This window comes from Gorilla gorilla, chromosome 17 (assembly GCF_029281585.2).
Source record: "Gorilla gorilla gorilla isolate KB3781 chromosome 17, NHGRI_mGorGor1-v2.1_pri, whole genome shotgun sequence".
Taxonomy (NCBI): Eukaryota; Metazoa; Chordata; class Mammalia; order Primates; family Hominidae; genus Gorilla; species Gorilla gorilla.
In genome coordinates, this window is record NC_073241.2 from 84254053 (window position 1) to 84267209 (window position 13157).

At 38.9% G+C, this 13157-nt stretch overlaps 1 protein-coding gene across 8 annotated transcripts in view; it reads right to left on the reverse strand.

Moving 5' to 3' along the window:
• The window catches only part of CCDC68 (coiled-coil domain containing 68), a 57657-nt gene that overhangs the window by 22570 nt on the left and 21930 nt on the right, over positions 1-13157 (reverse strand). For all 8 annotated transcript variants that reach the window (XM_055368167.2, XM_004059448.5, XM_055368168.2 and 5 more), the window contains exons 6-8: positions 12759-12884; positions 10768-10896; positions 4706-4788 (exon numbers count right to left, since the gene is read on the reverse strand). In XM_055368167.2, coding sequence (XP_055224142.1) covers positions 4706-4788; positions 10768-10896; positions 12759-12884 — 338 coding nt within the window. The remainder of the gene's footprint in view (positions 1-4705; positions 4789-10767; positions 10897-12758; positions 12885-13157) is intronic.

Below are 13157 nucleotides of genomic sequence, written 5' to 3' on the forward strand. Positions count from 1 at the left end.
GCTCTGCCTTCCAATGTCTCAACATAATTTTTGACCATGTTTTCCTCTACAATGCAACTGAATAAAAATATAAAGCAAATGTTGAAATTAAAGCAGAATTGAAAAGCTTTGGCTTCTAAGAAAATGTAGAATACATGGTTTTCCCCATTGTTCCCGCTAAATACAACTAAAAGCCCTGGATATTGTATATGAAAAAAAAAAAAACACAAGAAGACTCTGAACAGTGGAGAGAAGAAGGCAGACTGGCTCTGGAACCTGGGATCCAAGAAATGACACAATGGTGAATCCTCTGGGGTTTCTTTTTATCTCACACATCCCAGACTTGGAGCTGGAAAAAACCAGCAGCCTGGAATGCCAATGGGGGCAAGCAAAAAAAGCCCCAACAAAAAGAGAAGAGAATCTCTGCCCTACCCTTTTGAGGGAGGGAATTGAGGATTCTCTCTCAATTCATCACTGAAGGAGGGGGAAGAGACAACTATTTCTGGTTCACTTCCTGTTAGATTCCTTAGCATTCAAGAAAGGAAGTCAATCCTATCTTTAACTGCAGAAATGTGAAAAGAAATTACTTTGCCTCTAATTAGCAACATGGGATGATCATAGAAGAAGCACTTGACAGGAACCCCACCCTCAATTTCTCTACTCCCCAACGTCTCCCAAAGGGTTGGTGAAAAGAAACTGAGTTCATGGAGAACTGTCTCTCCCTCCATTCCTCACAATACTCAACAATCTATCTTTGGGTCAACTTATACCATAGAGGGTAGCATTATTGGACTTTCTCACAGTGCCCTCTGTTCCCCCCTGTTTCCATGGCTTTTATTGAATTGTGTTGGCATCATGCTATTCTGTTTAGATGATGTTCTGAGGTAAGCCTTTGTGTTTATTACAAGGGGTAAGCTGAAAACATTATTCAGGGTTCTTTTTATGACCATACCCTGGGCAATTTTCTTTCTGGCTTTATAGATAGATAAGAAATAATTGAATGATCGCAAACACCTGATTGGTTTTAATCATGTGGAATTGTGACTCACAAAACTAATCATCATTTCCTGTTTGGGTTGGCTGCTGGAAAATTTGAAACTGAGTCAGTGATCCCCTGTGAGCAAGTCTGTAGCATCCATGGGCCTAATTTTGTAAATGTAACCTTATGGTATACCTATTCTTATATCTCCTTGTCCTCATCATCTAATTTTTTTCTAATTTAAGTAATCATATTATATTTTACATAGTTTTTATAAATAACCTTAGATTTTCTTAAAAATTTCACAAAGGGCATGAATAGCCTGAGCATGGCCATATTTACACAACTCAAGAATATAACATGTTTAAATCTTTATAAAGTACATTTATTACCAAGGATTCATGTAGTAAGATGTTGATGAGAATGAAAATTCCAGAAGAAGCCAAAAGAGCTAGGTGCTGAGACAAAGGAAGTAAAAGTAGCAACGAAAGCCATGTTGCAGGCTCTAAGAGGCTACTTCTGGGTACACTACAGATTATAGAGGCATTGGAAATATGAATAGCCCTACATAGAAATCCCACAGGATACAGAAGATAGTGAGATTAGTGGCATCGTAGAGCTTCTCTGAAGCTATAAAAGAATCTTACTACCATCTGTGGGGACTCATATTGCCATCTGTTTAGGATCCAATGTTTCTCTGGACTTCCATGAGTGTAAACATCACTGACTATGGGCCCCCAGTGGAATAAAGGATAACTAGGGACCACAACCACAAGAAGAGAAGAGGTCAGATCCTTACCATTTCCAGGCCAGACTAAGGGAAAGAATCAGCTTGGATGTAGGTGTAGCCCTGTTTGCATTTCAACAAAATTCATGAATGTGTCTTACTATTTTCTATAAAATTCTTCTTTATTATTATTTTCATTGGTGGTACCAAAGGGGTGCCTTGAGAGAACACTCCCACCCCAAACTACTGCAGATAAATGTACAATTTAAGTGGCAACCATATGCTTTGACATGCAACCTCAGCTTCAAGGTCTTTCCTCCTCTAAGGAGTTTCCATTCCTAAGCAGCATCTATGTAAATACGGAGGGGCCAACACTGTTTATTTTTACAGCTCCCTGTATTAGTCTGTTCTCATGCTGCTATGAAAACATACCTGAGACTGGGTAATTTATAAAGGAAAGAGGTTTAGTTGATTCACAGTTCTGCAGGGCTGGGGAGGCCTCAGGAAACTTACAGTCATGTTGGAAGGGCAAGTAAACATGTCCTTCTTCACATGGCGGGCCAAAACCATGCAGCAAGGAGAAGTGCAAAGCAAAAGGAGGAAAAGCCCCTTATAAAACCATCAGAACTTGTGAGAACTCACGAGAACAGCAGCATTGGGCTAACCGCCCCCATGGTTCAATTACCTCCCACCAGGTTTCTCCCATGACATGTAGGGATTATGGGAACTACAATTCAAGATTCTCATCTTTTTGGGTGGGGACACAGCCAAACCATATCAATCCCAAATATGTTTCCCCAAAAGATAACTCTTAAAAAGGCCTGCATATTTGTTCGTGATGTGGCAGGGCAGATGGAAAAGTTGGAAAATGGCTTTTTGCTAGTCATTACTCAGAGGAATGAAGAACCCAGTTTAAGAGATCTTCAGAGGTTTCCAGAAATAAAAGAAAGATGGTCAAAATCTTGTATAGCAGAATGAGCTAATGCTTTGCTATGTATGAGAATGTAGGAGCAAAAACTCCGAGCTCTATAATTTCTGAGAGATTGAGCAATCTTGGACAACTCAATTAGAACTTCAGCTCTTTCCCAGAAAGGTGAATGAAAGGAATAAAATAAAGAAGTTACCTGAGGTTATTCTGAAAACTGCAAAGCATTTTACCTCTGTCAATTACCAGTAATGGTAATAGAAATACGGAGTCAACCTTATTTTTAAGAAGACAAATCTTTTTAACTTTTCTGTCTCTTTTTTATGACCCTATCTATCTAATCTTAACCTAACAGAAACCCTCTTTTTTGTAGTAGCTTAATCAAGTCTCTGTTATTTCAACCAAAAGAGTCTGATTCATACTGATTTCATTTTCTTGTTACTTCACAAACTGAATGCCTCTACATAAAGCTCAGACAAAGTAATAAGTCATCACAAATATGTACGATACCTACAATCTATAAAAATTGCATAAGCCTGGATGTTGGAAAAACCTTTCTGGAAACACCAAACATCCATTTTTCCCAAGAAATTTCTAAAACTTCCTTAGGAGCTTTCAAAGAATTCTTTATAACAACTGCTTATATAGAATAGAAGAGAAAGAATAGATCAGGTTGGTTTTTAAAACAGCTACATTGTTGGCTCAAAGACAGACAATAGCCCTATCACCATTTTTTTTTAAAACACATTTTTTAAAGGAAAAAAAAAATCAAGCTTGGAAGGCCTGAACTTTTAATGGAAGATGCGTACAAATCAGTAGTTCTGCTACCTGGAAAAGCTCTGCCTATTTAAGAAAAAATATTAACTGAAGATGTACTTAGAATTAAGTTATGAATATCCATATGTAATTCCAAGATCTAAGGATACTTTCTACAGTATTTCCTTCAATCTCTACAGAAATGTGCACTGTTATAAAACTATCTTAGAAGTCCACTCTCTTGGGCTATATGTTTGTTACAGGGAAGAAGATAGGAAAATTAATAACATATTGGTATCCTAGTATGTTTCAAATGTGTGTGTGTAATTGCCAGGATCAGCCCATTTCTGGGCTTTGGCATATGTGGTCCAAAATGCAGGAATACAAGCCAGGCAGAAGGTACAACATATGAGGACAGGTGGGAAGAAAGATAAAAAAGGAAAGGAAGCAGCAGGAGCCTGTAGGGGGGAAATCGAAAGACTGAGAAAGAGGGATGTCTGAGCACATATCATTGAATAAATGACAACAATTCTGTCCATAATGGTGCCTGATACCCTAGTGAACAACAGTTCTAGGATGACAAACTAAGATCTTGAAATCGATTTGACTTCGAACAATATTATATAATTATATCGGAACATACAATGACTGTGTTGGACTTAGAATTTTTTAAAAATAAAGAAAAATCTCATAAAATGTCTTATGATATGATTTATTACATGATAATACAGAGACTTTTTCTAATAGCGGCTGAGTAGCACAGCGATTATGGTGATATCCACAAACCCACCCCCCAGCATACTGAGGACTGTGACTGCTTGTGAACTTTGAGTATTTATAAGTAAGTCCAAAGGACTAAGGATATTGTCCATAGCATTTCCTTCACCTTACAGAATTAAGGAGTATCAGGAAACTATCTTAGAATTCTGCTTGTGGGCTGGCCAGTGTAATGTCTGCTGTAGAAGTGACTCATTAATAAAGACAGAAGCATCAGGGAATAAAGACCTCTCAAGCGTCCTCCTTAGCACAAATGGTAAACCAGGAGGTGCCAGGCTCACTCACTCATTCACTCTTTAGAAGGACTAACCTTCCTGCAGGGTTCCCTGCACCCCCAGTGAACTCTGCCCCTGGCTCCCAACTGCCCTGTGATTCCTCTGAGTTTGAGGAAGGGGAGGCACATAACTACATGACTGTAAATCCCAAGAATTCAACCTTCCTCCTGCACTGTCAGTCATCCTATTTCTTTGGGGGACAGAAGGTCTTCTGTTCCCTGGCTGGCATACCAGTGGACAGGAAAGAAATCAGGAACTGCCTTTACTTAACAGGTAGCTTCACAAACCTTTTTCCATATGTAGCACTGGGTTTGAGTTGCAGTAGCTTGTTTTCCAAAGACAGTTTTCTTTCTAGTAGTGTTCTCTTTTCCTAGGAGAAAATAAGATACAAATTTTGCTAAACTGCATGTGTATGTTTGGTAAGGCCTTCCTCTTGTCATACTATAACTATGGCTTGAGCTAAAGAGTTAATTTCACATGTGCTGTTACTCCTCATCTTCAAGGAAACCTGACCAAGTATTCTTCTGTGTGCTTTGCACATAGTTCAACTATAGGCCAAAAATAGTTGTCTTCACTCTCTCACCTGCCTGGAGGACTTCTTCTGCTCCTCCTCCAGGGCATTGCCCATAGCCTGTTCAGCTCAACCTCTCCCACTAACCTCTCCCCATCCTACCACATGTAAACATCCTGCCCATCTCTCGCTAGACCCTGGCTCTCCCACCCTTACACCTGTTTCGCCTACTTTAGACTGACTTGTTGGTATCCAAGGTACCTCTACATACTACTTGGCATCTGTCAGAAGGTAGTAAAGCAATAAACATGTTTTTGATGAAGGATCAAGGCCACAAAGGATACAACTGCTTTCCAGTTAGGATACAGGAGAAACTGAGATTGCAATTTTATGATGCTGGGAAAGAATATCTTTTAAAAAGATGCCTTAATTTGATTATTAAGCCAAAGCTTTTCCATCCAAAAGGAAAACAGACAAGACCATGAAAAACGAAGCTGAGATGACTGTGTTCATTTTATATTTGATGGCACTCGGCTGAAAAAAAGGAATTTGGTGCTTTGGCCTGATGGTTTAGGTTGCCAAGTTGGAAAGAATCAAGGGAGATTGAAAAGAGGCAGGAATTGGTATTGGCAACATGGATGGAATTGACTGGAAGAGGCGTGCTGAAACCATAATGCTGTTTAAAATTACTTCCTGCTGCAGCATCTGAGTGAGTGGTACACAGCAAGGCAGTGCTGTATAGAAGAAACATCACAAAGACTGTACATAGGGACTTACCTGGTTTCTAAATTTTGGCCGAGGTTTTAAACTCTCTGGGCCTTACCAATGTTAAGAAAAATTAACCCAAACTTGGAAATAAAAACAATATACAGCATGCAGTTTTAATGTCATATTGGGTCATCATTTAATCATCTGACCCAAGATTTATTTAATTCTCTCAGAGAATTTCCCTGTGTTTGCTTTTATTATTTATTATTTCATTAGAGCCCTGAGTCTGTGAAGTTGCATGTAAATTTGTAGATTTCTGTCTGGTAGAAGACATAATCCCAAAGGTTATGATTTAATTGCCTTAAAGAATATTAACCATTTTTTAAAAATTTAATCTAGTACTCCTATACTATTTTTCACTTTTTCTCCAAAATGCCTATAAATGGCTAGTTTCTGAAAATATTTTATTTAAACCAGCTTTCTCATCTTACTGTTTCCCTCATTAATTAATGAGTTAGTTATAACATTTGACTTGTATTCATTCTATATTCATTCGACTTATATTTGTATCTTCTGAGCATTCCTAAAATGGGGATAATATTACCTATATTGAAATGTTGGGATAATAGAGATAATATATGTAAAAGGCATACAGGCTTCCTGGCACATATTTGGACCTCAATATATAATAATTCGAAGGCACTAATTACTTCAAATCTTATGTGTTGTTATGTTTTAAAATTATGCTTTTTCAAATTTTTCTTATAGTATTCTTGCCAGATAGAAATTGTCCTGGAGTTTCCCTAGCTGTGTTCAAATTATTTCTGAAGGATCACAGATACTCACTCCTTCCTTCCTTCCTTCCTTCCCTTCCCTTCCCCTTCCTTCCTTCCTTCCTTCCTTCCTTCCTTCCTTCCTTCCCTTCCCTTCCCCTTCCTTCCTTCCTCCCTTCCTTCCTCCCTTCCTTCCTTCCTTCCTTCCTTCCTTCCTTCCTTCCTTCCCTCCCTCCCTCCCTCTCTCTCTCTCTTTCTTTCTTTCCTTCTTTTTATACAGAGTTTTGCTCTTGTTGCCCAGGCTGGAGTGCAATGGTGCGATCCCGGCTCACTGCAACCTCCGCCTCCCAGGTTCAAGCGATTCTCCTGCCTCAGCCTCCCGAGTAGCTGGGATTACAGGCATGTACCACCACGCCCGGCTAATTTTGTATTCTTAGTAGAGACGAGGTTTCTCCATGTTGGTCAGGCTGGTCTCGAACTCCTGACCTCAGGTGATCCACCCGCCTTGGCCTCCCAAAGCGCTGGGATTACAGGTGTAAGCCACTGCGCCCGGCCCACAGATACATCTTACAAGCGTATGATAAGGCTTGGATTGTCAAGAAAACACACCACAGATAATGTATTTTGAATTTGTAGGGTGAGGGAAAATAGTGCCTAACAAATGTTAAATAGACTTACTCTTGGTTAATGGATTTTCATAAACAGGGGTCAAGGGGACCAGACAACCGGACAAGTAAATGCTCTCCCTTCGCCAGGCTCTGCCATCTAGCTTGGGTTCTTTTTGCCTCCTCTTTGACAATACAGAAAATCTCACCATACCAGATAGCGCTTCTCAGGCAATGTCTTCAGGAAAGGGAAAGGGAGTTCACAGCACCACACAGTGGGCAACCCACTATTCCCAGAGCCATACCTCCAGACAGCTCCAGGTTTCCCTCACCAGGCTGATCGGAGAGGACACCAATTTCAATCATTGCCAAATGCTAACATCTAAACGTTTTGGAACCAAGTCTATCATTTTTGTCCAGCATTAGAGAAGACGGGGGCATAATGGAAAGGGCTGTGATCTAGAAAGTGGAGGATTGTGGAATAGTTTCTGGTTCATGCTGTCCTCATTTATAAAATGATGATGAGGAACTAGGTGGTCTCAAAAGTGCCTTTGAGCTCTAAAATTGCAATGGAGCTAAATCAATGACACTAGAAAACAAATATGATGTAACAGAATTGCACTGCTAGCAAACGGAACATATGCCATATTAAAATGCTCTTATTGGGCATTTTTGCTAGCTTATCACTGTGCTTATGGAATTCATTCTCACTGCATTCCTGATTAAAGTGGGACAGATGGTGAAGGTTTTAAGTAATATGTTCATTACCAGACCTCATACCACTAATGGCTATTTACTGGAGCAGTGGATTGTTCAAGTGAGTAGCAAGTAAATTTTTCTCCAGGGGGCACCCACGACCAGGCCAATATTTATCAACCTTTGTGAGGATGTTTGTTTTTAATTTTTACTTTCTTTTTGAACTTGTGTCTTTTTCCTATTAATACAAAAGGCCCAGTACACCCTCCCCTTACTCTGGCTTGCACTCCCCACCTGAGACACCCTTCCTCACAGCCTGTCTTCTCAATCTCTCTTTAAACCAAGAAGTTGCCAAACTTCGTTCCTTATAGTTTTATTTATTTGCTTGTTTCACAAATATAAAATATTTTTAAACCAATTTGGTTTTTTTTTTCTTTTTGAGACAGAGTCCTGCTGTATCACCCAGGCTGAAGTGCAGTGGCGTCATCTCAGCTCACTGCAGCCTCCACCTCCCAGGTTCAAGTGATTCTCATGCCTCAGCCTCCAGAGTAGCTGGGACTACAAGCACATGCTACCATGCCCAGCTAATTTTTGTATTTTTTTTTTTTAGGAGAGACAGGGTTTCACCATATTGGCCAGGCTGGTCTCGAACTCCTGGCCTCAAGCGATCCTCCTGCCTCAGCCTCCCAAAATGCTGGAATTACAGGCGTGAGCCATCACACCTGGCCTAAATCATTTTTTATTTTAAATAAAACTGCACATTTCCCCTCCACATCATCCACACTTACCTCCACCCTCCAGAGATTCCAGTAGGCTGCCCTCCAGAAAGTCACTGAACTATTCTGGAAGGTTGCTGCATGGCCTTACTAAGCCATGTGCATCCTGTCTGCTTCCTTTGTCCAAGATCTCCTGGAGACAGCCCACTGTTGCGAGTTATTATCAGGGCAGGAGCTAGGCCATCACTTCCCAAGAATGTCCTGCCAGGATCTGAGCCACTGAACCTTATTCTGGGGCATGCTCCTCTGCCTTTGACTGGGCTTTCAGCCTCCCTAAAGGACTCATAGAGGAATTAAGAAAGGGAGATCTGGGAAGTTCTTTGAGCCTCACACAATTCAGATATACTACATTGTCATCTCCACAAAAAGAGACTGTCTGGTTCATTCACAAATATATATTCAGCCCCTAGTTCTATGCTACGCATGGTGGTGTTCAAATATTTGTTTAGTAAACAGTCAAGTAAATATACCCCAGAACTCTGAGATGAACTAACATGTAGTACACATTTCCTGGGATCACTAGGAAATAGAAATTATCTTCCACTGTTCTTTCTTTTTTTTGAGACGGAGTCTCGCTATGTCACCAGGCTGGAGTGCTGTGGTGCAATCTTGGTTCACTGCAACCTCCGCCTCCTGGGTTCAAGCAATTCTCCTGCCTCAGCCTCCCGAGTAGCTGGGACTAAAGGTGCATGCCACCATGCCCAGCTAATTTTTGTATTTTTAGTAGAGACGGGGTTTCACCATGTTGGCCAGGATGGTCTCGATCTCTTAACCTCATGATCCGCCCACCTCGGCCTCCCAAAGTGCTAGGATTATAGGCATGAACCACAATGCCCGGCCTGTTCTTTTGTTAATTTGGGGGCAGTGACAGTTGCCACTAAACCTGACCCAATATTACTGGGTTTGAGATGGCGTGAGCTCTAGACTAAACTTAAATTTTAAGCTGGTTAATCAAGTTGTTTGGTTAAGCAATTTATTCGTTTCCCAGAATTGTCTTTCTTTCCTTAATGCAAACATTCTTTGTGCTATCTTAGTTTTGTTAAGCTATTTATTATAGGATCAAGTATTCTACCACTACCAAGTATACAACCAAATATTACAGTTTTTCCAAAACAGCATAATTATAAATTGTCATGCCTGGATAAACTAATTGCTTAAGGAGATTCTAACCCAGTGATTCTGCTAAAGTATAACACTCAGTGACCTTCCACATAATACACATGCAGCTGAATATTATCTTAGAGCCACTTGATAATGGGCATATTTAATTTTTGTGATTTCCTCATAGGACCTTCACCAAGACTACAAATTCAACCAAATCACAATGTCATAAAACTTTAAATTCTTGGGAAACGTTTTTAAACAAATCAAGTTTCCTTTGGTAAGAAACCTGAATATTGAAATGTGATGTTTTTGAAATGACATTTATAAAATGGCATAAACCCAGGCAGACTCATAAAACAAATTAAAGCTAAAAAGAATAGAGGCAAATACAATAAATATAAAAAATGTATTGGGCAATATTTACTAGTATCCAAAGCCTATATTTTTCTCTATCCCCAATTCAGTTTCGGAGATGCCAGTTTTCTCTTTGTTTTGCTATTAAAAAATATTCCTTGATTTGGCCAAATTCTAAATTCTATGGCATACATACACAAATTTATGTGTTCACCTTTTGTGTATATTTTGAGTGCCAGCTACTTAAATGAACATGGCATGAAACATTTTAAAATTTTTCTTCTATTATTGCTCTTCTCTAAATATGCCTTCTTAAAGTTCCAATTTCTATAGAATAGATTTTCTTAATGTGAACTGTATCTCTCCTAGTGCAGCCGTAGGTTTTTCCAAACACACAGTAGACTTGGGTGGCCAAAAATGGATACTGCACTGACTCTAATACATAAAAATGCTGTGATTACAGGGACCTGCTACATTATTACTCCTAATAGATGGACTTTGTGATCTTTTCCATTATTTGCATTCACAGCCTCACCTGGTTCCCCTTTCTAAGTCACATATTTCCTAAAAAGAGAAAGTGACAAATGATGATATGACTACAGTATTTGCAGAAAGGTAAATCAATCACCACAGTATAGATCATATGAAATGTTTATGGGAAAAATTAATATTAAATACTTCCTAAGGCCAAGAATTGTAAAGAATACTTTCACATAATATTATCTTATTTAATTTAATATCCTATTTATTTTAGTATTATTTTATTTCATTCTCATCCTAACGCTGTCAGTAAGAAAATCCTCTAATTCTCCAGGGGCGTACCTTTTCCATTCTCTGTACAAGGTTCTCCAATTCTGTAATTTGACTGTGTTTTTCTTCAAGTTTTTCAGCAACTTGATTCAGATTTTCAACATGTTGTTTCAATTTCTGTTCTTTTTCAAGCTTGTTAACCTATGGTCAGAGAACAGTTGTGTTGTGAAAACTCCGTTTTTCTTAAACCTATACACATATTACCTCTTTCTATAATTTTCTAATTAGCCAAAAAAATTCAGAATTCATACTTGTTTAGAATTACTCTTTTGATTTCAGTGTTTACTTTAAAATAACCCTGATAGACTACAACAACATTAAATAGAGAATTAATAATGTATAAATATTCTTCCTAGAATGTTTCCATTTGTTACCATAAAGCATACTTCCTGAACAGGTATAAGAGAGAAAGATGCTAATTTAACGAAAGCAACATTTTTGACTTTTTCTCAACAATTATTATCCAGAACAAAAAAAACCTTACATGTTCAATTAAAACATGTTTTATTTTTAATTAGAAAGTGTCATAAAAGCAGAATAACTCCCCTCAGTGTGTCATGGTGCTACTTCATAGGCATAGAGCAGGGGTTGCTCTGAACCATCATAGGAGAGAAGACTCCATCTAGCAGGCAGTAAGCTACAGTGGGACTGTGTCGACTAACTTGTTACTCTTCTGCGTGTGCATTTAACAAAGCTTGACATTTCACAGGGAAAAATAAGTGTCTGGCTTCCCTTGTAAATACCAAGTGGGCCTTCCAGTCAGGTCACTCCAGGCTGGTGCCGAGCCCACATTACAGGAATGCACGCTTCCCGTCCCCACAAGCGCCCCCATAGCATAGCACCCTCATCCGCTTCCCGCTTATGTTCTTCATCTGCACCCAGCATGCATGTGAGTTTGCAACCATCACTACCACAGCCTGATGCATGAAAGGGTGTCACCTAGGCAGTGAATTTCCTACTGTACTCCCCTGAGGACCTTCTTAGAGCCTGAGCTGACAGACACCTGGGTGCCCCAAACTATGATGAATGAACTTTCCTATTAGCAGTTTTATAGTTTTAATTTTGGCAAACACACACACACAGGCATACACACACTTTTTTGACTCCTCCAGTTCTAGAATATATTTTTCAGACAGATTTTATTGGTCCTAGTATATATACTTCAGATTTAAAAACAAATGAACAAAAAAGAATATGTTTGAGTGTCTGTACATGATTTTTATTTTTAAAATTTATACATATTTACATATTAAAATATAAAAGTATCTAACTTTATATATTTTAAAAAATATATAACTATATTATTTATATAGATAAATATATTTATTTATATAGATATTATATATTTATTATATTAGATATTATAATTATTTATATAGATAAATATATATAATTATTTATATAGATAAATATATATCTATATATTTTTTAAAAATATATAGTTATATATTTTAAATAATATATAAAAATATAAATATATAAAATATATAACTTTATATATTATTTAAAAATATATAGATACATATTTTGTTTTCTGTTTTTTTAAATCCGAAGTATCTATCCTAAGACCAAAACAATTTTGAAAGCATGTGTCTAGCCCAACTCTTTCATTCTAGAGACAAGGACACCCAAATCCAGAGAGGAAGAATGGCTCAGTCTGGGTCATCTAGCGAGTCAACGGCAGAACCCGAAGAGAAGTTACCAGCCCAGCTCCGCAGAGCCAGTCCAGATTTCCAGGCAGGGTGGCACTGCCTCCCTCCCACCTGTGCTCATGGGGGCTCTGGGCAAGAACTGCAACACAGCAGCTCAGCAACGTCTGGGGTGTCCGGCTAAGCAGGGGTGAGGGAAATTGGCAAAAAAGACAAGCACACCGCTCCTTTCCCAAGTCTTTTGCCAAGTCACTTGGCCATTGCTCGTTTCATTTCTAACTCTTCTGGAATGATGAACTTCAACAGCTCAGGGTGGGGGCTAGTTCTCCAATAGACAGGCTGCATGTTTGGTACCTGGAGTAATTGTTTACTGTCCTCATGCTTCTTTCTCACTTCTTCAGATTGCGTTTGGTAGTTTTCAAATAATCTCTGGGCCACGTTTCTCAGAGCTGCTGCTCCTGCTTCTCTGGAGGCTTCCAGCTAGAAAAAAGGTCACTATGCATGTTCTGACATTTACAACAAAAAGTGTTAAAGGCAGAACAGTTTGATGGGCAATTAAGAACACCAAAGGTATAACTATACCATTTACAGCCTCATAGACAATGGATAGGAGAGAAGACACTGTTATTTGGTAAGAGGAAAATGTAAAATGAGAAACTCCCTATTTAGAGGGGCTGTTGAACAGGCAGATTTGCCATAGTCAAACCAAACCAGAGCTCTGTGCACAGTAACGCCCTGCAGTGATAGTCCTCA